Raw genomic sequence first — 27,126 nt, forward strand, 5'->3', positions numbered from 1 at the left:
TAAGTTTCCTCTCTAAGAAGAATTGCAGTGCCAGCTGCTTCCAAAATAGTCATTGAAAAAGGCATCCAAGGGTAAGCTGGGACGAAGTGAGAGAGTGGCATGGACTTATATACACTACCAAATGTAAAATAGATAGCTAGTGGGAAGCAGCCACGTAGCACAGGGAGATCAGCTTGGTGCTTTGTGACCACCTAGAGGGGTGGGTTAGGGAGGGTGGGAAGGAGGGAGACGCAAGAGGGAGGAGATATGGGGGTATATGTATATGTATAGCTGATTCACTTTGTTATAAAGCAGAAACTAACACACCATTGTAAAGCAATTATACTCCAATAAAGATGTTTAAAAAAAAAAAAAAAGCATCTGAACTCCGTCTTATCTTCAGTCCCAAAGCAAGGAATTACTCTAATGGAAATAAAAGCACAAATGCAAAAGCTCTCTGCAGCTGCCTTGCCATCGATTTCAAGTGCACTGGAAATTGGGGTTCTCCTTCCAGCCACGGAGGACAGAAGGTACCTGCTGAGGGTTTTCGCATTGAGCCTGTTGAATTGAAATCCCAGACGCATTTTCCCTTCCTGAGGGCTCCCAGCACGCTGCAGCTGCCATCTCCTTGAGAGAAAGGGACTAGTTCTGTCAAACCTTGGAGTGTAATTGTGGACAGTCTTCCTTTGAGCCGATCCGTCCAAACTTATGATTCATCTCTGAACTTTTAACTCAGAGCAGGCAAAAAGTTCACTATTTCAGCTTCGGTTTTAGAGAAAAATTAGATTGGTGGTCGTCTTCCCAACTGGCTTGCAAGTGGGCTGAGGTGAAGCAGACCTCAGTGGTAAAGCTGTCCCCATGTCGCCTGGCTGGGATCCTTCCTCTTCTTGATAAAGTGGATGGCAGCGATTGCTTTGCTGCAAGTAAGATCTGAAATAAAAATCCCCTCTCCCAACACCGTGGCCAAGCTCCAAAAGCAGTGGCTTCCAGTAATGTTGTATTGACTTTGGGTCATGGAATTAATTTCGGAATGGCAGAGCGTGCTGAGGCTGCTAGCTGAACTAACTTCTTGTGCCTGCTTTTGCTGTTGGCTGGGGTGATGAAAGGTCACGCAACTTGGAGTCACTTAACTTTTCTGAGCTCCCATTTCCTTACCTTTAGATGGGAAGTATCCCAAATTACTCTAGGGATAAAATGAGACAGTGCTTATGATAATGTTTTTTAAAACTGTAAAGCTCTCTATCAATGGAAGAAATCACTAGTTTCTAAAATTGGCTCCATTCCGTTCTAACTCCTCTATCTCCTTACCATACTTTATTTTTCTTTATAGCACTTATCACTGTCTGAACTACTATATATATATGTTGTTACTAATATATATGTATAGTTATCTATATATGGTGGTATTATCTATATATTTTATTACATATAATATATAATTATTAATGCATATAACTAATAAATATGTAACATATGTATTTTTTAGTTGCTTGTGTTTTGTCCGTCTCTTTCTCTAGAATGGAAGCTCCATGAGGACCTTTTTGTTCACTATGCATCCCTAGCCCCCAGAATAGTGCCTGGCACATAATAGATCTTCAGATATTTGAAGATTGAATGATTCATATTATTGCTGTTTGCTAAGAAGACCATGAATTGTTTGACATATGGCAATTTGTTTAAGCCTTATGGTCACCATAGGAAATTGGCATTGTACCTACTTTCCATTAGTCCATTTGCTGAGTAGGGATGAACTTGTTGAGGTACCAATGGAAACTGGTTGTATTTTCACTTACTTTAAAGAGCTGCCTTCAGAGTCCTCTGTCCGTCCTTCCTGCTCTGCCCTCTGACAGCATCGCAGGGCAATCCCACGCATCAGACCGTGATCAGCCATCATATCAGTCTTGGCTGGATAATTAAAACTCATTCTCAGCTATGAAAAAGCCCAGTTCTGTCCAATTTAAAACTTCCATCTCACATGGAAGTCAGACCTCCCCCCACGATGCCTCCGAATTTGCTCTGTGAAAGGGAAGGGGGGACTCTTTCTCTCCTCTTCTGACTCCTCCAGGGTCGGGGGAGGGGGACAGTGAGGGAGGGTATCTAGAGGAAAGGCAACAGGAGCCTTTTTGACCAGTTGGTGCTCTCTGAAGGCTCCTCCCAGCTATCTGTGTCCTGTGCTGTGATCGTCATCCATATGCTGGGGGAAAGGGGTCCAGTGGTGGGTTTCTGGCGAGACCCCCTGGATCTCTGTCCACACTGGCTGAAGGGCTGTGCTCTCCAGCTGACCTCCCACTGCCCACCGCTCTTGCTTCTCCGCTGAGGATTCACCCTGTGGCTCTGGCCTTATGCTGGAGGGTTCTGACCAGCTCTCTGAATGCCTCGTGTTACACTCTTATTCTTAGAGAAGCCCAGAGGAGCCCCCACGAGTGTGACGGGTATGGAACAGGCCCACCTTGGTGATGTGCAAACAGAAAATGGCTTTGCTTTGTTCCTCAACCATGTTACGGCCAAACTCCCTTCCCTGATGCCTGATGGTTTTGTGGCAGGTTTAATAGCTTTTCGGTTATTGATTATAAAAACAAGCCTCAGCGGACGTAGAGAATGGACTTGAGGACACGGGGAGGGGGAAGGGTAAGCTGGGACGAAGTGAGAGAATGGCATGGACTTATATATACTACCAAATGTAAAATAGATAGCTAGTGGGAAGCAGCCACATAGCACAGGGAGATCAGCTCGGTGCCTTGTGACCACCTAGAGGGGTGGGATAGGGAGGGTGGGAGGGAGGGAGACGCAAGAGGGAAGAGATATGGGGATATATGTATATGTATAGCTGATTCACTTTGTTATAAAGCAGAAACTAACACACCATTGTAAAGCAGTTATACTCCAATAAAGATGTTAAAACAAAAACCAAAAAACAAGCCTCTTTTCAACAATTTAGGTGCTCTTGTATACACTAAAGTCCAGTCTAGTGCTCTAGTTGAAACCTGCAGTCTCTCATCCATTTGAAAACTCCTCCCCTCCCCCCCCAGCTCAGGACTGACCACGCGTGGCCTGGGGACCTGCAGTGGAGGAGGGGAGAGTGGTCTGACCTGCTCTTCCCTGACCTTTCCTTCCTGCTACTGGTGCCTCCAGGCTTGTCAGGGTGAGAAAAAACACTTCCAAAATGATACCCCTAGTTCTCCAGCAAAAGCAGTGAAATAAATGTTTAGAGAGCCACAGAACTGTAAATTGAAACAAACACAAGGTAATGTCAGAATTGGCCTACACATGACATCATACTCAGCTAAATTACCCAAGCTTATTAAAGACAGTTCTTTTTAACAGATATTAGAAGTGTCTAGCTATGTCTAATTATGAATGCAGCATTCACAGATGTTTAATAAAATTAATAAAAATAGCAAACACTTACATAGTGCTTTCTATTACCTGGCACTATTCTAAGCACTTGACATATGTCAACCTTGTCTAATCCCCCAAACAACTCTATGAGCTAGAAACTATTATCCCCATTTCATACATGGGTAAACTGAGTCCCAGAGAAGTTAGGTAATTTGCCCAAGGTCAAACAGCCAGTAAGTAGATGTGTGATTCAGAATGTGACCCTGAGAAGTCTGGCTCTAGAGTCCATGGACTTAACTGTCTCATTTACACAGAGCAACTTATTTTGGGGGTACGGTCGGGTCGGTATGTGTAGAGGCAGGTTTTGTGTAAACAGTTGTCCTTTTGACTTTGGTGTTGTCATTAGCAGTCACCTGGACACCTCCATATGATCAAATTTGGAAGTGAAGTCTCGGCCTCTCTGTCTCTCGGGGTCAAGTGCGCTGGTCACTGCAGTTGAGAAATTTCCCCTCAGATCTTCCCCCCAGGGTGTTCCAGGCACTGGGAACCCCCCTACCAGTATTTCCCATTCTGCTTCCCCCTCAACACTTGGGTTCACCCAAGTGAACCTTAGGTATGCATTTATTAGGTATGCATTTATCTCAGGAGATGGGAAATGGAGTCCTCTAGGGGAGGAGGCTGCAAAGGGGCATATGCATGTGAGAAACTGCAAAGCAAGATGGCACGTGTGCCCCCTGAGCTATGAACACCCAGGATCGGAGGGATGCAGAGGAGGAAACTGCTGCCTCCTCGGGGTGGGGAGTGAGGGCAGCCTGAGAACCAGGTCAATCCCGGAGTACCTCTAGGTACCCAGTATTGCCTTCTCCGAACCTGCAGACTTGCGAGATCCATGGAAGCTGAAGCGAGTGTTTCAGTTTCACCAAATGCTTCTTTCTCCTGCTTTTCCACTGGTCTTTTGGAAACTAAAAACTCCACCTGCCCAGAGATGGAGCATTAGTGTGTTTAGCAAGAGCTAAGCTTTTTTCGGAAAGAAAAAGTGGACCTCAGATTTCTGAGCTAAGAGAATATCTCTAACTTACAAATTGGATTGCTTTCCATGCATTTGTACAGGCATTCCGGTGGAGGATTAAAGGCAAAAGAATGTCTTCTTCCACAAACTTTTACTGAGGGTCCACCATGTGCAGTAGGCGAGGAGTTTCCAAGAACGCCAGGTTTTGGGCCCTGAATTTGAGGATCTATCACTCTTACTCTCTGTATTACCCTGGACAGGTCCCATTTCCCTCTCTGAACCTCAGTCCCTGCATCTATCACGTGGGGAAGTTAGTCTACAAAGGTGTGAGGATCTTTACCATATCAACTGGAAACACTTTTCAACAAGATATCATAATGACAATAACACTGACTCTTTGCCAGGCACTGGGCCAAGCCCTTTGCACACATTACCTCATTTAATCCTCAGCCCTGTGAACTAGATGCCGTTTTTTGTTCCTGTTTAAAGATGAGATAGCTGATTCCAGGACCACTGGAACCTTTCCTATGAGGTAAATCCTGGGTGGAAATCAAAAGGTGTATCAGTTAGGAATTGTATTGGGGCTGTGCGTAAAAGACGCCTTTCCTCGTTCCCAAACAATGGCTTAAATAAATTTGTGGTTTTACTTTTCTTCACATAGAATAAGTCTAAAAGAAGGTAACCTGTGCTAGTATAACAGCTCTATAAGAGCATCAGGGACCTGGGCTCCTTCTCTCTCTGTGCTCTGACATCCTTAGCAGATGGCTTCTAATTTCTAGGTCACCTCATGGTCCAAAGTGACTGCTGGACAACAAAGCCTATATTCCAGGCAAAAAGTAGAAAACAGGGTGTAGGGAGAGAAAGGTCAAAACTCCAGCTGAGTCAGCTGTCTTTAGGAGCTTTCCCAGAGCCCTGCCCAGTGATTTTCCCTTTTGTCTCACTGTCTGCCCTTGGCTGTCAGGGAGGCAGGAAAATGTAGTCCATTGCCTCCTGGAATAAAAAATTAGAGTTTGGTTAGAAAGGGAAAGGGGCAGACAACTAGCCATTTTATCCACATAAGGGCATTTCAGAAATCCACGTATCCTTTTTCATTTAAAAAAATGAGATCTAATTGACATCTAACATCGTATTAGTTTTAGGTGTACAACATGGTGATTTGATGTATGTATGTACTGCAAAATGATCAACACAATAAATTTAGTTAACATCCATCACTACACAGAGTTACACATTTTGTTTTCTTGTGATGAGAACTTTTGAGATCTCTTCTCCTTACAACTTTCAATCATACGATACAGTATTGTTAACTATAGTCAGCATACTGTACATGACAACCCAGGACTTATTTATCTTATAACTGGAAGTTTGTCCCTTTTGATCACCTTCACCCATTTCTTTCCATGTGTCCTTTTATGTGTCACAACTATAAAATGGAACCCAGGATCCTGAGAGAGTGCAGGGTGTACTCTCAAATGTGGAGCCCATGGGAGGAAACATAGGTGGCACCAAGTGACTAGCTTAGACTGTGTGGGGTAACGTGATTTACGGTCAAAGATTTGTTGAGCTTGTCAGGAAGAGGCTGATTCATGGATAGGCAACTAGACAGCTGTGACACAGTGCGACTTGAATACGTGAGGAGGCGCTTTATCCTCGCAAATACACCTCCCCCGAAGGCTTGCTGATATCTCAAAATCCTCAGTTCCTTTCGTTTAAATCTGTGGAGATGCAACTACAAAAGAGCAGGATAATTCATTAATACTTACCAGTTACTAACACCTCAATGTAAATAAGTTTAATCTATTAAGGGGACTTAGAGATCTGTTGGTGAGACCTTCTCATTTTCCAGACAAGGACGTTGAAAGTCAAAGAGATTGAGTGGGCTTCCCAAGGTCCGACATGTAGTGGCAGGGCTGGATCTGAGGGGAAGGGGGGAGACCAGTGGATGCCACCTGCTGGGCAGGGACCCCCCCTCCCCCCCCAGTAAGAGGTAGGGAGACAGGAGGAATGGAATCTGGGGCGGCAGATGTACTTGTATGAATTGAATTTATTTATATCCTGCCTTTTCCCCGTGAGGGCTTGAGGTACTTAGCCATTTGGGCTGTGGGTGTTGCTTCCTTGAATATGTGGCTCCTTCCTCCCCGCCGCCCATGCTTGAGCACTGCAAGAAACAAACAGATAGACAACAGTGTTCTGGGGACCTATGCTTCTGTCAGCCACATATGCCTGGAACAGAGATAAGGCTAAAGGTTCCTCTCGTTTTACATGACTGCCCTCTTCCTCAAGAGCGCTCACAATCTGCCCTGACCCCAGGTCGTTTGCGCACCTGTGGAGGGGCACAGAGGGAGATAAATGTACTCTTGAGGCATCTTTAGGATTCTTCAGGAATGGTCTTTTTTCAATTTGCAAAGGAAAAAAATTAAGCACATGGACAGTTTCCTTCTACTTTAAATTCTTACATATGTTTTTCTTAACCCTTAGTATCTGCTGTGATGTCAGAATGCCTGATTTCACACCAGATTCCATATTTTGTTATTTCACACGTCTTTACTGATGTGCAGTGTAAAAGCTCAGAAATCAAATTGTGTGGGTTTGAATCCCAGCTCCACCATTTACCAGCTGTGTGAACTCAGGAGATTTCTTAATAGCTATGAGCCTCAATTTTCTCCTCTGTAAAATGGGGACATGGTACCAACCACCTGAGGACTGTTGAGATAATGACTGTTAAAAGGGCTGCCTTAGCACAGTGCCTGGTAAGTATAAACACTCAATGCACTTTAGCTATAATTATGATTTCAGTTTACCATCGCAACATTTCATGACTTTAATACATCATGTTTTTAATATATCATCACTAACATATGAATGTTTCAACCTTTCTAGCTGCTCTTCCTTCTGAGCAATTTTGAGAACAATTGTTCTAAAAATTTCCCGCATTGCACACATGCTACCATCGCCACACTCACCCTTTCGTATTATCATCTTCAGAATTATTCCATTTTTGACTTAACCTCTATCTTATGTAACTCACCACATTCTAGCTAAATGGGTGTATGATGACTGTCTATTCTCACAGTCACAGACATGACACATCATCCCATCATCCCAAGGACAATACTGGGCTCACATATGGATTTTTGGACTTCTTGGAATTATTACCCACGGTACTTATCAGGGGGCAACAGATTGTTACCTTTCTAGCCATGGGGGTTTTCTCGGAATCCTTCATCAATCCGTATGCATAATTTGAAATTCCATTTCTGTCTCATTGCTCTAGATGTAAATTTCTTGTAATTTTTAAAAATTTCTTTTGTGGAATTTCCTGTGGAACCTGCAGTGGGGTGGAACCCACCTCAACCTCCAGTGCCTGGCACCCAGTAGGTGTTACTCCCCCCAAAATTGTTAAATGGATAGAGTTATACCAGCATAGTAAAATTACTCTGGCAAACACCCATTTCAAGATGGTAGCATTGAGGTAAAGTGTTTAGGAAAACTTATTCATACTACCAGGCTTAATTATTTTTTCTTCTTTGAAAAAGGCGCAAGGTCTATTGCCAATAAAGAAAGTGAGTACCCCACTTTCAGACTTAAAGTTGTGACAATTAGAATCCCTTTAACCTCTTTCCCTAGCCATTTCTCTCTCTTGTTCAAAAAATTGTTGTGTGTGTTTTTTAAGAGAAGGAACAAGTACTTGCCATTGTACTGAATTTATAATTTCTTGCTGTTTGAAAAGCCCCTTTTCTTTTTCCCACACCCAAATGACCTCTGAAATAAGACCAGGAGCTCTTGTTTTAAAACTGTCTTAAGCATACTTGATTCTTTGTATACACGAGTTTGTCTCCCTCAGAGTGTGGGAGAATATCCACTTATTCCATGACACTGGAACTTCTTTTGGATCAGTTCTTGTTGGTGGCAAATCTTTGCCTACTGAGGGTGGATTGAATTTTTGGGAACAACCAAAAGGCTTTTTTCAGAGCGTCCCTGATGACTAAGTTTGGAGATCAAGCTGGATCAAGACCATACGACTTGGGGTCAAAATTAAACAAGGCCTCTCTGTAGAGTAATGAGGCCGAGTGGCTTTGCTGTGTGGCTCTGAAGGTGTCTCTTGAGGTGACACCCACAGAGGATGCTGAGGGTTTCATGCACAGTCAGTGGACACTTGCTGGCTCCCTTGGGTGTTGGTGACAGTGATGACCAGGAGACAGTGGAACTGGATCCCTGCTGCTTCTACTCGCTGGCATTTGTGAATCCGAGCGGCCTGTATCACCCTAGACCCCAGTTCCTCATTTGTGAAACGGGGACCATCGTATTCTCCTCCAGTGCGATTTTTAGGATAAATTTAATACCGAGAGTAAAATACTTTGTCTAGTGCGTGGTGCCTACTGATGCCCGATGGGTGTCAGTTCCTCTTCTCACTCTTCCCCTTCCTTATCTTAAATGAGGCCTGTGGTTTGAAGATGCCATCTCAGGAATGTTTGCCCCAAACTCACTCATGTTTCTTAGAAAACTACAACCACAAAATTATGTCAGGGTAGCCTGCGTGCTGAGTTTCCTTCCACCTGGAGCCACGTGTTTAATGGAGAGAAGAACGGACGGAAGAGATGAATAACCCGACCACCACCTAAAAAAGAATGCCAGCAGCCCCGGAGAGACTGGTTCCCCAGAGCTTCTCCGCGTCCCACCCCTGGCCCATGGAGACCCCAGCCCCGTCTGCCCAGGCTGAAAGAGCAGAGGGTGGGATTCCTGAGTAATTAAAGGGAATTTGGAAGGCTGGGATGTTGCGGAATGTTAGATCAGTAGCTAGAACAGCATGTGGTGTTCTTTAGGCAGGCTTCATTGAATCCATACAAAAAAAGAAAGAGGGGCTGCCTGCCGTCTGCCCATTTATCAAACAGTGAAGCTCAACTCTCACAGCTCCACAAAAGTGTTTGACTGTTTGCTGAGTCTTGCTCCAGAAATTAAAAGCTGAACAGCCTTAGCAGGGCTGAACCGACCCTGCATTTTGAGACTCAAACTAAATTGTGCTGGGCTTTCAGATTCAGGGACCAGCTGATTATTTGGTGAAAGGCAAAGAGAATAATTTGTAATTTGCAGCCCATAAGAAACACTTAAAAAAAAAGCAAACTCCCTTCCCACAGGTTTTTGTTGCGGCTGGAAGGAGGAGGTGCTGTCTGCAACAGCTTTCTTTGCTCAGAGTGGGAAAAGTCTTGACCTCCAGTTGGGCAGAGAGCGATGTGGTGCAGCAGGGCCTCCACCCATCCCCCACCCCCAACTCCTAACAGGCTTCCTTTCCTCTTCGTACTTTATTTGAAGTGACCTTTCTCTCTTTTTGGAGGAGGAGGAGAGGATTTGGCCATCAAATATTTTTAGGGAAAAAGTATTTTCACAAATGGAATGAAAGATTCTAACCCCGCAAATATATTGCTTGGGAGACCATAAGATAACCACAAAAGCCTGGAAACTGGGTTTTCTGAGAATCCTCTGAAGAGCCATCAAAGGATTGAAGGATACCTCTGTCGATGAAGAGAATGTGCTAGAAAAGGGTGATGATCCTGGAAGACATCAAGGGGGGGCAGAGACGTATTAGCAGAGGGGCCCCTCCCTGGCAGCTGGTCCCTCTTCTCCACCCGTCCAGCCAATGAAATTCCACTGGGGTGGATCTCCTACCCTCCATCCTCCTCCTCCTCCTGGCTGACAAAGCTCTAGGTGCACTCCCTAACTCCTTTGACTCCTGCTGTAAGCCTGGAAGATAGGTTGAAAAAGCGTCATTATCCCCATTTGATAGATGAAAAAGCCTGTTGCTCAAATGGAAGAAAGAGGCAAAGGTCTTTTTCTGGCTCTTCAATTTAGCCCATTTTTAAAGTGTGGTAATATCCTTCAATACTTCATGGGATTGGGAGAGGAGGAGGAGGACGAGAGGTGAGCTGGAATGAAGGCAGGACCTGGTGGGTTTGGACTTTGTCTGGAGTCTTCATGAAGGAGTGGTTGAGGTGAGGCATACCTGGCAGTAGGGGCAGTGAGACCATTGCAGCAACCCAGGTGTGAGATTATGGCCCTGGGGCCGGTGGAGACGGAGATGCGGGGAGAATCAGGATATGTTCACGATAGAGGGAGGATGGAACTTGGTCACAGACTGGAAGCAGCAGGTGCAGCGGTTTGGAGGAGGAAGAGCTCTTACCTGGTCAGGGGATCAGGAAAGGCTTGGAAGAGGGTGTAAGCGGATCGTAGAGATTCCTCCCCACCTCTGAGAAGGTGCTCGTAGTTCATGCCCTGCCAGTGGGGAATCAGCAGCAGCATCTCTTATGAAGGACGGTGTGCAGGTTCCCTCGCTCTGACCACACCTGCCTGCTCCATGCTGTATTAGAAGAGAAGGGAGTTAGAAGAATGTGGCTAGACTTAAACATCCCTGGTAATAAAAGGGAATGAATGAGTCATCAGGATAATCACTGGTCATAATGGGCAACGTTTATTGAGCCCTTACTAAGTGCCAGGCACTGTTGCTAATTATTTACATGCGTTTACGTTTTAAATTTTCACAAAAATTCTCTGAGGTAGGGGTTGGTATCATTCCCATTTTACAAATGAGGAAGCTGAGTCATTTGAATGTTAAATAACTTGCCCAAGGGCCCCGGAATAACAAATGGCTGAGCTTGGATCTAATCCAGGTAATCTAGCTCCAAAGCCCTTGCACAGAACCCCTCTACCGTACTGCCTCTTCACAAACACCATCGCTGTACACACCAAGAAAGAGGCCCATCGGTTGTGTTTTCACCTTGGCAGACGGCCCCTCCTCCTAGGTTTCTGGCAGATCTACGTGGTTGTCCTGGGAAGCAGCACTTAGCGTCGTCCACTTGGCAAATGAGTAAAGGGTATTCTCCAGGCCAGGGGTCGGGCTTCATGCCTTCATTCAACAAACATGGACTGAGCTCTTCACATGTGACCTGGGCCAGGTCCCTGCTCTCGTGGAGCTTATGTTCAAGTCGGGGGAGATGTGAAATAAGCACTCAGAGAGTAAGCGAGCGAGACAACTGCGGAGAGTGCCGAGAGGAGGACAGAAAGCAGGGTCGCGTGCTGGGAGTGCTGCTTGTTTGCTCTGCACCCGCTGGTCAGAGAAGGCCTCTGGGCAGAGGGACCTTGCCCAGAGGCCCAAATGTTGTAGGAGAAGGAGCTAATCTTGTGACGATCTGGGTGAAATTGCATTCCTCATGGAGAGAGCTGCAGTACAAAGGCCCCCAGTGGGGGAGGAAGCCTGGCATGTTTCAGGAACAGGGAAAAACTAAAATAAAAAGCAAGCCAGTGTGGCTGGTATCCAGTGAGGAAGGGTGAGAGTCAGAGGAGAAGGAAGGCCAGGAGGTAAGCAGGGACCGGGTTACAGAGGCTGAGGTGGGGGTGAGTTCCAGGTGCAGCGGAAGCCTTTGGAGGGCTGTAAACAGGGGTGACATGTTCTGGATGAAAGCGTACACTGCCTACGTTGTGAGGAGGGGGGTGAAGCCCAGAGCGGCCAAGTGAGACCCCCGCTGAGGATCCAGAGCCCCACCGTCACTCAGGTGCTCCCCCCCCGGCGTCCCCAGCACCAGTGGTCTTCTCGGGGTTCCTCTTGGACTCCTAATAAGTCATCGCAACCAAGGGTGTATGTTTTCCTTCATTCTTTAGATTGCTGTTTGTAAACTCCGTCACTGTGCTCCCAGCTTTTCCCAGTGCGTAACTGATGCTTGTGTTGACTTACAGATCATAAGGCAGCAGTTTCCTCAGTTAACCACCAGAAGACTCGGGACCCGAGGACAGTCCAAGTAAGCACCGACAGCCTTTCCACCTGCAGAGTGCACGTCCACGGGCCTCCAGTCAGGTCCGGACCCCAGGCCTTTCATCCTGAGCTCAGTCCGCAGGCCTCGGGGGAAGTCTGTGGCTGGAGAGAGTGGCCCCCTCTCCCAGGAGCCCCGAGAGAAAGGCTGTCCAAAAGGCCAGCTGCTTTAAGGAATCCGACATGGTGCCACCCTGCCTTTAGTTGTTTTTGTGAAAGAGTCTTGGGCATTCTTTAAAAGGAGCGCCTTGTGGTTTCTTGACCAATCTCCAGGTTACTTGGCTTGTTTTGGTCAACAAACTCTACTCTGACAGTATCCAGTCTGCCAGAGAAGCAACCCTGTACCAATCCCTGCAAGGGAGATGGGGCGGAAAGCTTCAGCCATGCTGTGGTACCCAGGGTGTACTGCTTCCCATTCATCCATTCGGTCAACCAACCAACCAGCCAATGTTTGCTTCACATTTTCTGCATGTCAGATAAATGGTGCTAAGTGCTGGGGACACACGAGCAAACAGGTTTCCGCCCTACTGGATGGAACATGTATTCTCCAGGGGAAGACAGACAAAAAAAGATCATCAAATTGTGAAGAGGGTTGTCCTAGAGAATAACAAAAGGTTGGCCTGGTTTAGAGAGGGTAGCCCTGGAAGGGCTTACTGAGGAGGTGATCCGAGGAGTGAGAGGCTGTGTAGATGCCTGTCTCCCAGGTGAGCGTCAATGGGAAGGGACTCTGCCTTTTTTGCCCAGGCTTCACTAAAATCTGGATTTATAGAGACTTGCCTCGAAGGGTGTTTCAAAAAACTGTTGGAAGTGACTAGGTGTTCCATGAAGAAGGTCTGTTGGCCATGTAAGTTTGGTAAGCACTGAGCTAAACAGGTTCCTTTATGCAGGACTTGTCAGAACCTTTATTATACTACTGTACACCGTGATTCCATTAGAGGGGGCCTTATTCAGCATTTCTAAACGTTTTTACCATGCTGAGTAGCAGATCAACACATACTGACTTATGAAATAATGAAACTTTTTATTAAAAGACAACAACCACATAGGACTTGTAAGACTTGTCACTAAAAGTGTTTCAAAAGCAGCATGTCCAATACTGCCCCCCGACTCTAACCCCGGCCATCCCCAGGCAGCACATTCCCATCCTGCAAGGGTGGGTTTAACTTTGGAGCCAAATTAGGTAAAGAAAGTGGAAAGTGGATGATCAAACTGGGGGAAACCCTTTTTAGTAAAGTTCTGAAAATAGACGAGACTCATTTTTTTCATGTGGCTCAGAAGCTCTGGGGGCAATTTCCAAAGAGACTTACAGAAAATTTTTGAGCAAGGGACATTTTGGAATAAATTTCTAATAATTTTTTCAGGGTGACTCCTCTGATGAACAAATCTCATTCATAATGAAAAATTCCAGTATTTGTTTAAAAATGAGCTTTCAGCCCTAGTAAGAGTATAGAGTAGAAAACCCAGATTCTTCCTTATTTGTTTGCTGGTGAGCACAGTGGTTGGCACACAAGGGGAAATCACAGAGAAGAGGATGGTTGGAAGACTATTGAATGAATGGAAAGGAATTATTTTTCTCCAGCTTATGGTCTTTTTAGAGTCACTGGCTCCAATACATTGTTGCCCATTTCTGAGATAAAAGTGTACAAATAGATAGTAAAGATAGATAGTAAAGACAGGCAGTAAAAGTAGTAAAGATAGAACAGCATGGTTTCCCATCCTGCATAAGTTTGGAGAAAGTTTCCTTCTGTCTACATGTAAGAGCCTGCTTTTGTTTTTTTGTTTTCTTTTTCTTTAACCTAGAGGTTGGCAAATTGGGCAATATCTTCTTTAAAAATTCAGTTTCATTGTATCCTCTCCATAAGGATCCTCCAAGGTTGGTCTCACCTTCAACCAATTGAAAGGTAATAAGAAGCTCTAGTCTCCAACATGCCACTTGGCCTTATAGAGAAAATCCCTCAGCAAATTTACTTTGACAGAATAAATTGGGGGGGCAGGGGGCTGATGGAGAGTGTGTTGACGTGCCTTACAGACCTGAAACAGAAAACTGAGAAGTGGTCAGAGCACTGGCTTCACTGCAGTTGCCAATTCTAGCAACATACAGTCTGAAAAATCAAGAAGCGGTCTGATATGAACATGTTATTACTAGCTTGATCTTAAGAAAGTGTAAGGGGGGACTTTGTAAGTTAGGGAGGCGTGTCATAACTGCCCTCCCGCCTGGAGGGGCTTCCAGAGCAAATGGAACCCGCCCCCCGCCCCCACTACCAAAGGAGTGCCCTCCAGGTGGAAAGGCAGTTATGACAGTTGGGAAGTAGAAGGCGCAGAAGACAGAGATCAGCTCAACACAAAGAAGAACTTTCTGATCACTACACCGACCTAAAATGAACTGGGCTACCTTCGGAGGGTCCGAGTGCTTCATCCCAGGAGGCATTCAGATAGAGGCGAGATGCCCACTAAGCAGAAGTATCACAGAATGGTATTAGGAGTGAAGGGGGAGCGGGGAGAGGGAAGGTTACCTGTGCTCAGCTCTCCTCTCCCTGGGAAGCCTCTCCCAGAACTCAGACTGCTTTCTGTTTTGTATTATTTCGTGACTGACACCACCATATCTCCATGAGTAGAAAAGAGTAGTTAATACGTTGTACAGCGTTTCTGAAAGTGAGGTCCATGAATTACTTACATTAGTATTGCCATGTGATCGTAAAAATCTACTCTGGATCTGCTAAATCAGAATCTTTGGAAGCAGGGCCTGGGAGTCTGTATTTTAATATGTTTTGTAGGTGATTCTTATTATTAGTAAAATTTGACAATCACTGGCTCAGCGCTTAAAAGCACTTTTAGAGGTTCAAATCCTGCCTCTACTGCTTACTCACTATATGATCTTGGGTGTGTTACTTAAATTCTCTGGGTCTTAGTTTCCTAGTCTGTAATATGGGGATAATAATTAGTTCTAGCCTCCCAGGGGTTTTGTGAGATGAAATCGGGCAATGTGTGTAAAGCACTTAGTACCTTGTTAGCTGCTGTGTTACAATAGTAGGTAATGGCAGTCTCATAGAGCCAGGAATGTAATGCAGGGGCCTAACCCAGCAGGCTTGCTGATCTCAAACGGATGTGCATCAGAATTATCTGTGGTGTTCGTTTCAGTGCTGATTCTTGGCCCCTATTCCCTGTTCTGAATCCTTAGGTCTGGGAAGGGGCCTTGGAATCTGTATTTTTATTACACTCCATAAGTGGCTCTGACAAACATCAAAGTTTGTTAACACCACCATGCAGTGTGTTTTCTTAGTGTAGCACAGTGCCTCTGTAGTCAGACAAACCTGCTTCCTCCCCTAAACAGCCATATGACCTTGAACAAATTACTTAAGCTCTCTTGCCTCCATTTTCTCATCTGTAGAAAGATCATAATAATCCCCATTTCATAGAATTATTTTACAAATTAATGTAGGTAAAGCACTTTCCAAAGTGCCCAGCACATAGCAAGTGTTCAATAGATTGTAGCTAAAACCCAAGCAAAATGCAGCCTCCATCCCTCATTAGTCTTAATTGAAAACATTGCTGTTATTAAGCCCATTCTGAGTTAATAAAAGGTCCTGGTCTTTGTCTTACATTCAGTGTCAACTGAGACACTGAGTTTATCCTTTTTAAGATACAGTTCTTTAAGACTGCCATTTATTGATTAAGAAAAACATAGGCCAAGTGAATTTTTGCTGGTGGTACAGTTAGCAGTCATAAACACACTCTTCTTCTTGGGTCCCTGTATATAAGAGATTAAGTACAAATGGAAATTTTTTTATCCCACTTTCTGCTTTGCAAAGTATTTGACTTAACATTTTCTGTAGGAGGCAATTTTGGTTATTTTTACCTGTCTGATTGATGGCTGGCAACATGGAACTTTGGTTTAATTCTAGACTTCCAACATGTTGAGCCTTACAGAGGAGTTAACTCTTCTAGCTCAGGGAGGATGGGTCCAGCCGTCTTTGGCCTTGGGCTCCTGCGGCTCAGGAACCCCCACCTGATGAGGGTGCATGTGGGTCTCTCTCTCTTCCTTTGTGGCCCAGGTATCATTACTACGGCATCGCGGTGAAGGAAAGCTCCCAATATTATGATGTGATGTATTCCAAGAAAGGAGCCGCCTGGGTGAGCGAGACGGGCAAGAAAGAAGTGAGCAAACAGACGGTGGCATATTCACCCCGGTCCAAACTTGGAACATTGCTGCCAGAGTTTCCAAATGTCAAAGATCTAAATCTGCCGGCCAGTCTGCCAGAGGAGAAGGTGACCACGTCTGAAGTGTTGCTGGGAGTGGGTGGTTTCTCTCTCTCTCTCTCTCTTTCTCTCTCTCTTTTTCTCTCACACACCACAGCGCGCGTACACACACACACACACACACATACACACACACACACTTTTATTGCAAAATGGTGAGTTTAAAAATATAAAGATAGAAATCAGATTCAAGTATGGACTTTAGTTGACAATAACAATGTATCCGTGTTGGTCCATTAGTTGTGACAAATGTTCCATCCTAATGCAAGATGTTAACGGTAGAGGTAACTGGGTTTGAGCTATAAGGGAACTGACTGAACTATCTTCAAAACTGTACTACAACCCAATACTATTCTAAAATTAAAAGTTTATCTCTCTACCTATCTATCTTACCTACCTTCCTACCCATCTATGATGTTGCACTGTCTCATTTCACAAGGGCCCCCTCCTCTGGATTGCTTTTATAAAGGATAAAGTTTATTTTCCCATGTGCTGCAGAGGATGTGGTGAAATTATCGTCCCATAGACCAAGAAGATTTTATAGGTATAGTGAATCGGATAGTTTGGGCCATAGGGTATTGGGAAGAAATAATTGGAAACACAAACTTCGAGACTTTCCCCTGGGTGATCACATCCTAGTGCACCTATCTTGTGCTGCCCAGTGTGCCAGTAGGTGATGAGTTTCTACGTATCACACTGGGATGCAGTGGTGAATGAGACTTGAGTCCTGCTCTCAGGAAGCTTACAGTCAAGCAGGGAGACAGATGCTTGCATAAGTAAACTAAGTTTACATAAAACATATATCAAGGTTCTAAAGCAAAAAGAATACCTGGAAAGAATGCTTTAAATCTAAGAACTAGATAAATCCTTATTTTTTCTCAAATTTGCTTTCTTTCTCAACAAACTTCCTGTACCATTGCTTTAAAATTCTTAGTTAAATGGAGCTGGAGATGCAGTTCTTTTGCTAAGCAGATTCTAGAGAATTTCCAAATGTCTTTTTGTGATTTGGGCAAAAGCACCTCCTCTTATGAGTACATGCTGGGTTTTAACTTTTTAATATATCAGCTGATGAGAATTTAATTTGGAAGGCGTCTACTATGTGCCAGGCACTGTACTAAATGCTGGATACACAAGCATGAATAATATGCTATTTTTATTTTCCCAGAGTCCACAGTTTCAGGGGGTGGAGATGGGGCAGAGGGAGAAACCCATGATTTCCGTACCACAGGGTGAGTGCTCTGAGGGAGAAACACACTCAGGTGCTATGGGAGCACAGAGGAGGGAGCTGAGAGTCAGCGGGCCCCACCTAATGAAAATGAGTTTTGTCTGGGTCTTGCAGGATGAGTAGGAATTAGGCGAATTTCATCCCCTCAACAGAGAATAAATGACTTGAAATTCCAAGGGCAGAAGTAACGTGTATTAATCTATGCCTTTATTGTTGATCCCTCCTCACCCCTCACAGGTTTCTACCTTTATTATGATGTACAGAACACACTGTCAGAGAATACTGGACACTGTAATAAGAGCCAACTTTGATGAGGTAGGTCAACAAGTGTTGAGCTATGAATACTCTGCAATAAAATATTATGATAACACTAGCTTCTGTTTCATGAGCTCCCTACTAGTGGCCAGGCCTCTGGAAGCCCTTGGTGTACATTAGCTCATTTAGTCCTCACAGTGATCCTAGGAAGCAGGCACTGTTACTATCCCCATTTTACAGATTCTCAGTGTGAACAGCAGTTGGCAAGGCTTTTTAGTTGCTCTGTCTAGTGAACTGCATCCTGCCTAGTTGGCCTCCTGGGAACACAGTTTTGCCAAGGTATCATTACACCCAGAATTATACATTCAGAAAAACTAAAGGAAAGCTTTTCTTTATTTTGGATTTAACCTTTTCCTGAGGCTCATCCACTTCAGTGCATTTGGAGCCAGTTACCCTCCATTCTCAAGGTCTGGTCCCCATGTCCCTCTAACACTGCCAGTAGGGCCATCTTTGAATACAGACAATCTAAGAATTTCATTTCATTTTTATTTAAAAATATTACAGTTAAGGAATGGAGAGGAGAAATAAGGGAGGATTGAAGCACTGGTTACATGACCAAAGAGACAATAAAATCTTCTTGCCTAAAATGCCATCCAAAAGAATCTTCCAACAGGATGGCAGGAAACCACACACTTCACCCCATAAAGCTGAGGCCTTTCGGTTTAAAGAAGATGCCTTTCAGGCAGGAAAAAAAGAAAAAAAACTAAACCAAAGACACCACCCTGGGATCAGGTGTGGGCATTCAACTTCAGGGAAGACAACCCAGGTTCTATAGGGGCTATAAAAATCATTAGTTATTGGTGAAAAAGATGCTGGAGATTCCCTTTTTGTGTGTTTTAGGGGGGCATGTGCTGTTGGAGATGGAGGGGAAGAGGATTAGGTAAGGCAGTGAATGCTTGTTGAGCACTTGCTGGTACTTGTGCAGCTTATTTACTGTTCCTTCAGGAGCCCAGTGTAGCAGTGGTACCACCATATGTGAGCTATCGCTCGGTTCTTAGACACGGCTCCAGAAGAGGTGGCAGCGTGTTGGCAGAGAAGGACTATTCTTCCTGCTCTTGACTTTCATCCACTAGATTCTTAAATTTCCCAAATTCCTTGAGTGACCATTCAAGTGGAATTATTTTCTTTTTAAAGAAAGAAAACTCAGTGCTTTCTCTCGTATTGTAGTTTGGCTGTGTCTCACGTATCAAAGGCAGTGCACTGAGATCTGGGCAAACCATGACACATGATTGGTTAAGACAACACTGGCTTCTGTAACAGATAAGCCCCAAGTCTTAACACGGTGAGACAATACATGTCACAATCCAATGTGGCCGCCCTTGGTTGGAAGGCTGGTTTCTGGGGGTGGTTCAGGGACCCAGGCTTCTTCCACCTTGTGGCCACACCCTGCCCTAGAGCCTTGGAGTCCTCTGTTCAGCTGATGGATGGGGAAAAGGATTACAGGGAAGACATCCCCCTTCTTAACCTTGTCAGCCCAGAAATAAAATGCATCACTTTTGCCCATAGTCTATTGGCAAGAGCTGGTCTCACAGCCCCACCTTGAGGTGAGGGGAGCTGGGAAGTGTGGCCCCTCATGGGCGGCAGCTTATGCTACTAGAGAAGAGGAGCTCTAGTGGATAGCTGTCCCTCTCTGCCACAGGTACTAACAACAGAACTGGTGACAGTCCTGGCGGCAGCTTATGCTACTAGGGAAGAGGAGCTCTAGTGGATAGCTGTCCCTCTCTGCCACAGGTACTAACAACAGAACTGGTGACAGTCCTGGCGGCAGCTTATGCTACTAGGGAAGAGGAGGAGCTCTAGTGGATAGCTGTCCCTCTCTGCCACAGGTACTAACAACAGAACTGGTGACAGTCCTGGCGGCAGCTTATGCTACTAGGGAAGAGGAGCTCTAGTGGATAGCTGTCCCTCTCTGCCACAAGTACAACAGAACTGGTGACAGTCCTGGCGGCAGCTTATGCTACTAGGGAAGAGGAGCTCTAGTGGATAGCTGTCCCTCTCTGCCACAGGTACTAACAACAGAACTGGTGACAGTCCTGGCGGCAGCTTACGCTACTAGGGAAGAGGAGCTCTAGTGGATAGCTGTCCCTCTCTGCCACAGGTACTAACAACAGAACTGGTGACAGTCCTGGCGGCAGCTTATGTTACTAGGGAAGAGGAGCTCTAGTGGATAGCTGTCCCTCTCTGCCACAAGTACTAACAACAGAACTGGTGACAGTCCTGGCGGCAGCTTATGCTACTAGGGAAGAGGAGCTCTAGTGGATAGCTGTCCCTCTCTGCCACAAGTACTAACAACAGAACTGGTGACAGTCCTGGCGGCAGCTTATACTACTAGGGAAGAGGAGCTCTAGTGGATAGCTGTCCCTCTCTGCCACAAGTACTAACAACAGAACTGGTGACAGTCCTCCCTTATGTTCATATCTAGCTTTATACATCTCAAAACTTGACCATCATCTCACTTCACTGAACTCCATTCGTTAATTCCAACAATTGTTGGGCATCTAATAGTGCCGTATGCTGCTCTAGCCCCCAGAAATGGGGTGACAGGACACAGTCTTGAGGGGAAAAAAAGGCATGCACACCAGCAATTAGGATGCAGAATATATGGTCCAGAAACCTTGTGAGGGCTTGAGTGCTCCTGCAGGAAGAGTGCTAGACTTGGAGCTTAGGCTTGCATTCAAGACATGGCTCAATTCCTCATCCTAGAAATGAAGATAAAAATATCATCCCTGCCTATCCAGTTCACAGGATTACTGGAAGGAGGAGATGAGACAGTGCCCGGTAAAAGGTCATACAAATGCTTGCTCTCGTCAGATACGTCAACCAGAGAGTTAAGAGAGGTCACACAGTTGGTTAGATCTTTGTCGCCTAACACTGCTGGTCCAGTATTCTTTCCACCCCTGGGCAGGGGTATTTGTGGCTGTTTTTGAGATGGCTGATGGAGATGTTGTTCATTCTACCCAAACACAAAAGAATGAAGGGGGGTATTTTACCTCTGATGGGCATGGCTTTCTCCTACAGCTGAAAAAAGTCATTGGTAAATAAATGGTGGATGCATCTGGTACACTTTGATGGTATAGTTTGTTTCAGGTCTTCAAGATCTTTAATATCCGTTGAGGTCACAATGTATACTAGTGTCACAATCTTAAATTATCTTATTGTTTGCTTGTTCATTGTTTGTCTCCTACCACCACCATGGAAGCCCTTGAGGGCAGGGACCTTGTTTGTCTTGCTTACTACTGTATCCAGGTCAACTGTACTCTCAGGCTCTCAGTAAATGTTTCTTGGGTGGGTGAGTGGATGGATGGATGGGTGAGTGGATGGATGGGTGGATGGGTGGATGGGTGGATGGATGGAAAACCGCCACAGACTTATAGCATTGTCAGGCAAGCACAAAGAGTCCAAGTCTGCATGTAGGGGACTTGCTGCAAAGCCTTCTCCAAACTACATTGCACAGAGAGCTGTAAAATCAGATAGTCCTGTGTTTGAGTCCCAAATTTACCACTTACTAGCCTGTGACCTTGAGCAAGGTACTTAACCTCTCTGAGCCTCAATTTCTTTTTCTGTGAAATGGAGGTAATAACTATATCTACCTCACAGTAAAATTGTGATGATTACATGGAAATTGTATAGATAAAGTATGTGATTTCAAACTCAGAGCATAATAAGTGGTAGGTATTTTGGTAGTTATTGTTTTGTCAAGTTCCTTTTAACACTGTAACAATTAAGTGCCCATGACTGGAAATCATCAGATATGTTTCCACAAGGTGCCAATATATTAGGAATGAACTAAACATAGGCATGGAAAAGAAATAGGAAACTTACTTAGGTATTCTTAAGGAAATCATCTCCTGATACTTCATTGAACAGAGAGAAAAAGGGCTGGGAGTTCAAGGGACTAAAGTAGATAATCCAGGAAACTTGGTTTAAATAATCATTTTCAGTCATTTACCCCTGATTCGTTCGCCATTTATGCTTGCAAGGAGTAAGGAGAACTTCTCCCTTCTGTCTAATTATGTTTCCATTTGTTAAATGCCTTCATCATGCCAGGCATCTTATAAGTTATCTTATTTCATCCTACTAATAGGTAGACACCATCTCCATTTTGTAAAGGCTGGTAACTCTCATATGTATATATTTATTTAGTCCGAGCTCCGGATTCAAATGACTTGCCGTCTAACTTACGGTGGTCTAATCAGAGCTCTAATTTTCGCTCCCAGATTTGTTCTTCCCAAGTCTTAGATTGCCACTACCACACACAATTGCTCAAACCACAAACCTCGGTTCTTCTTTTCCCCTCACGCTTCGTATCTAGTCTATCAGGAGGTCCTGTTGGCTCAGCCTCCTGATATGAACACTGTGTCTGTCCATTTCACCCCTGACTTCCAAGTATCACCCCTTGAGCTTTACACTGTTCTCCCTCCTTTTCTTTTTCTTCTCACTCTGAGGAACTAGTCCACTGGACATTAAATGCTCTTAAATGCAGAGTAGGAAGGGAGATCAAAACTGGATAATATGCCCTCTACAAAGACTGCCCTGGTACCAGGACTGATCAGGGCTCCCTGTGCCACTTGAACAGACTTGGAAAAGACAGATGGCTGCTAATGAGAGTGACTTTCTACAGATTTGTTTTAATGTACACAGCAGCTAATGTTTTCCAGAATTTCTGCTAGAAATTGACTGCTCATAAAAAAAAAAAAAGAGTAGGGCTACATGCAAGGAGAGCTTAGAAAGGCAAATGAATTCAGAATCTACCAAATACTAGGAATCAACTGGGCAATGCTTATTTGGAGTTGGAAGGACAGGCAGGGAGGTCCAGGACCTGGCCAGAGGCCAGTGCCCAGGGATGAGATGGGATCCGGGGACAGCAGAGGGTTGTCTGGAGGGTAAGCACCTTGTCTAAGAGGTGTGGCCACCTCCAGGCCCAAGGCAGCCAGCAGTCAGACACCAGGTGTCCCAATAAGAACAGGAACCTTGACAGGTGAGCAGAGCCACCATGGGGATCCTAGGTGGGTGACGCTCAGAAACGTAGGCAAGGGTGTCTCAAATGTCTTAGGGCAGTGGACTGATTTCTTGGGCCTCATAGTTGTAGTGCCTCCATGATACAAATAATAATAATAATAATAGTAATAATAATAGCAGCTAACCTTTATAGAGCATTTACTATGTGCCAACCACTGTAATAAGTACTTTTTAGGAATCTTTACCAAAATCTAGTAAATACTACTTTTATTCCCATTTCACAGGTAAAGAAACTGAGGCATAGAGATATTATACCCCTAGTTGGTAGTGGTGACAGGATTAGAACCCTGGAAGGCAGTCTTCACTCATTTGGATTTTTTTTTGTTGGTTTTAATTTTCAATCTCGTTGTAAACTTTGCAATATTTTCACTCTCGTGGAATTAACAGAACTGTGACTTTGAGTTTCATAATTTACAAACCTGACCTCATTTACCACTTTGATCCTGTTTTTGGAAATCACCATTTTTCCTCTAGGAAGTCAGGAGGCATGCTTTTCTCCTCATTCCTCACTCCCCAAGCCTCCCATCCAGTGTTTATGCTGGGAATTCCAGCCTGGCAACGGGGATCAGGGAATTCTGTCCATCCGAGGCTGAGCTCAGGTCACCAAGCTGGGGTCAGAGGTAGCCTGGTCAAAGGAAAGCAAGACCCTACTCCTAAGAGGGGCTTGAAGGACAACTGCAGCTCCCCAGGCTGGGGCAGAAAGCTGGGATGTGGGCAGCAGTCCAAGAAGAGGCATAGGTCTCAGGAATGGGGTAGAAGCCCATGTGAAGAGCCGCTAGACTGATTTGTGAAAAGACAAATTCATCCATTCCCTGACTTGCTGTCTGGCTTTGGACAAATAAGTTAATGTCTCTACAAAATGGGAGCAGTGATCCTAAGCTGTAGTGTTAACTGAGAGAACCTGTGCTAAGTTCCTGGCGTATAGCAGCACTCAATAAATACATAACGCTGACGCCATTAATAATACCACCTCCAAAGTGTTAGACTTGGGTACTAAATGACCTCCTGCCTTGGGTCAGGATTGATTTGGGGAACCAGGGATGTGGGCAGCGCTGTACACCAGGGGTTCAGGAGTGCCCATCTGTGGAGGAAAGAAAGATACATAGTACAGGAACCAAGTTGAGCTTGTAAGAATTCACAAAACTTCAGTTATTTGTTCCCTAACTTTAAGATGAGTCACTCCTCAATGTTAGCTGAAGTCTAGGTATCTTTAGTGTTATTATACGTACCAGATAACCATCTTCTACCGTGTCCCTTCACTTCCCTTATCTTGTCCTACCCCCCACCTGCTCTCTCCCTGACCTCCAACTCAGACCCTGGAAGACACAGGGGTCGGGGGCCTGCTATCCTCATATTAATAACAATAACTCCATTTTGAGTGCCCGCTAGATTTCTGTCCTGTGCTAGTGGTTGGGCTTGGGTGTCCTCGTACCTTACTGTCCAGATGGCACCGTCTAGCGTCCCATAATGGCGCTAGCCAGCCAAGGCTGCACCAAGGGCTCTTTGAGAAAATGGTCGAATTTGGCCACAAAGAGGCCTTTGCACTTTATTCGTTTTTGGGGCGCACAAGATTGTATCAGGAGACTTCTGTCTGTGACACCTACTCTTCTTCCTCCTAGACATAGGCCCCTTACCAGCAACTCACACAATGTTCCCTTCCTTTCCAGAACACCCTGGGGTCCCCGAGGCACCAACAGGCCCAAAGAATAGTTGTAGTGCTCTGAGCTTTTTAGAAGCAACATCCCACCTTCCCTTTCTTAAACTTTTTACCCAGACCACGGTAAGCATGAAGAGGCAGATGGGTTAACTTGCTACTGCTCTCTCCCAGGGCAGGGTAGACCCCAGGCTGCCAGGCCAAGTGCTTCTCCAGCAGGGGGCATGCACCCAGACAGGCAGGGTGAAGACTTGGGACAGGAGGACCTTCCAGGGCCTCGTAAGCCACCCAGGCTGGGACGGCCTCTGCTGCTGCAAGGGGAGGGGAGAAAATAGCGCTGTGGACTGGGCTGGCCTTCGCTGAGTCCCAAGGCTCTGCTGGGAGGGCCTTGTGTAACCTCAACGGTTCTTCTCTCTGTGGGTTGATACAGGTTCAAAGTTTCCTTCTGCACTTTTGGCAAGGAATGCCGCCCCACATGCTGCCCGTGCTGGGCTCCTCCACGGTGGTGAACATCGTCGGCGTGTGTGACTCCATCCTCTACAAAGCTATCTCCGGAGTGCTGATGCCCACCGTGCTGCAGGCATTACCTGACAGGTGGGCACGCTTCTTCTCATATCCCCTCATGGTTGGTCCTCAGCAGGTATCGTTCCTGCTTCTCATTTACTGAATAGAACCATGGACTGTCTGGGGGCCTCCCTTGTAAAGACCATTAATATTGGACTTTAAAATATTAAATTTTATTTATATTTTTGAATATAAATAAAATTTAATATTTCCAGTATAAATAAAATTTAATATTTTGAACCTCTTGTATCATTCAGAATTCAAAAGGGATAATATGTTACACAGTGAAAAGTCTCCCTCCTAATCTTCTTCCCCAGATACCCAGGTCCTCTCCCCAGAGCATCAAATACAGTCATTTTCTTAGGGCCCCGTCCGGATCTGCTATGCACACGTAACCAGTGCATGACATATACTTTTTCTTACTCAGATGATGACATACTACATATACTGTTCTGTACCTTGTTTCAAAAAAACACGTCTTGGAGATTGTGTTGGGCAGCTTCTGTGCCCCTTCCGATGCAGGCTCCGCTGTGTTCCATGCTGCCTCCTGCCCTGTGAGGGGTAGGTGGGGAGGGTGATCTGCATGGAACACCTTACGGGGCCCCCTTTCTCTCTGGCTTCCAGCCCCGATCAGCCAGTGGTGGGGAGGGGGTCAGAAGGGACATCAAAGGGAGGGAGGAGAGTGAAGTCAGGAGATGGCCTCATTACCTCCCTCCCTATGAGGTCACCCCCGGCTGGCCACGTCCCTCCACTGGGCTCTGCTGCCTTCCAGGCCGCCTCTCTCCCTCCAGGTTGTCCTTTGGTCGTGAGGTGGATGAGAGCCTGCTGGCCCTAACCCCCGGTTGCAGCGGTCACCTTTATGGGTTCTCCTGTGCCTATCCACGCCTTTACGACTTGTCCCTTATAAAATAAACTCTACAGTTTTGAGTGTCATCTGTTTCCTGTTGGGACTGCTACAGAGAGCATTTTACATCAGTCTATAAAGAGGTTTTTTTTTTTTTCTTTTTCACACCTGCATATTGTTCCTCTGTATTGAGTTTAATTAGTTGTCTTGATGTTTCCAATCTTGTCCTATTACAATGCTGTGATGAATGATGTTTTTAATACATTCTTTTACGTGGTGCAGTTTGTTAGTTTCCTAGGGCTGCAATAACCAAGTACCACAAACTGGGTGGCTGAAAACAACAAACGTTATTTCCTCACAGTTCTGGAGGCCACAGGTCTAAAATCAAGGTGTTGTCAGGGTTGGTTCTTTGCAGAGACTTTGAGGGAGGATCTGATCTATGCCCCTCTCATAGCTTCTGATGGGTGCCATCTATCCTTGGCGTTCCTTGGCTTGTAGCTGCATCACTCCAGTCTCTGCCTCCCATCTTCACATTGATTCCCACTCTGTGTCTTGCTGTCTCCCGTAAGGACACTTGTCATTGGATTTAAGGCCCACCCAGTTAATCCAAGGTTTCGTCTCAAGATCCTTAATTTAATCATATCTGCAAAGGCCCTTTTATCAAATAAGGTCAGCTTCACAGGTTCCAGGTGGGCATATTATGGGGGGGAACAACCCTTCATCCTACTACACAGAGTATAGGTGCAGGATAAATTCCTAAAGGGCTGAATTGCTGGTTCAAAGGGTCTGTGACTTAAACTTGTCTCAGTGAAGTTTTAATTTGCATTTATCTTAGTATGAATGGAGTTGAATATTTATATTTTTATACAGCAGTTTCTTATTAGTTATCATATTAGTGTATATATGTCAATCCCAATCTCCCAATTCATCACACCACCACCACCACCACCACTTTCCCCCGTTAGTGTCCGTACGTTTCTTCTCTGCATCTGTGTCTCAATTTCTGCCCTGCAGACCAGTTCATCTGTACCATTTTTCTAGGTTCTGCATATATGCGTTAATATACGATACTTGTTTTTCTCTTTCTGACTTCCTTCACTCTGTATGACAGACTCTAGGTCCA

At 45.2% G+C, this 27,126-nt stretch overlaps 1 protein-coding gene across 5 annotated transcripts in view; it reads left to right on the forward strand.

Moving 5' to 3' along the window:
- The window catches only part of RFX4 (regulatory factor X4), a 167,138-nt gene that overhangs the window by 76,105 nt on the left and 63,907 nt on the right, over positions 1 to 27,126 (forward strand). For 4 of the 5 annotated variants that reach the window (XM_082349885.1, XM_082349886.1, XM_082349887.1 and 1 more), the window contains exons 5-8: positions 12,053 to 12,114; positions 16,178 to 16,391; positions 17,845 to 17,922; positions 25,026 to 25,189. In XM_082349885.1, coding sequence (XP_082206011.1) covers positions 12,053 to 12,114; positions 16,178 to 16,391; positions 17,845 to 17,922; positions 25,026 to 25,189 — 518 coding nt within the window. The other variant, XM_082349889.1, reaches the window with a different exon arrangement.

Source organism: Balaenoptera borealis, assembly GCF_965194805.1.
Source record: "Balaenoptera borealis genome assembly, chromosome: 13".
Taxonomy (NCBI): domain Eukaryota; kingdom Metazoa; phylum Chordata; class Mammalia; order Artiodactyla; family Balaenopteridae; genus Balaenoptera; species Balaenoptera borealis.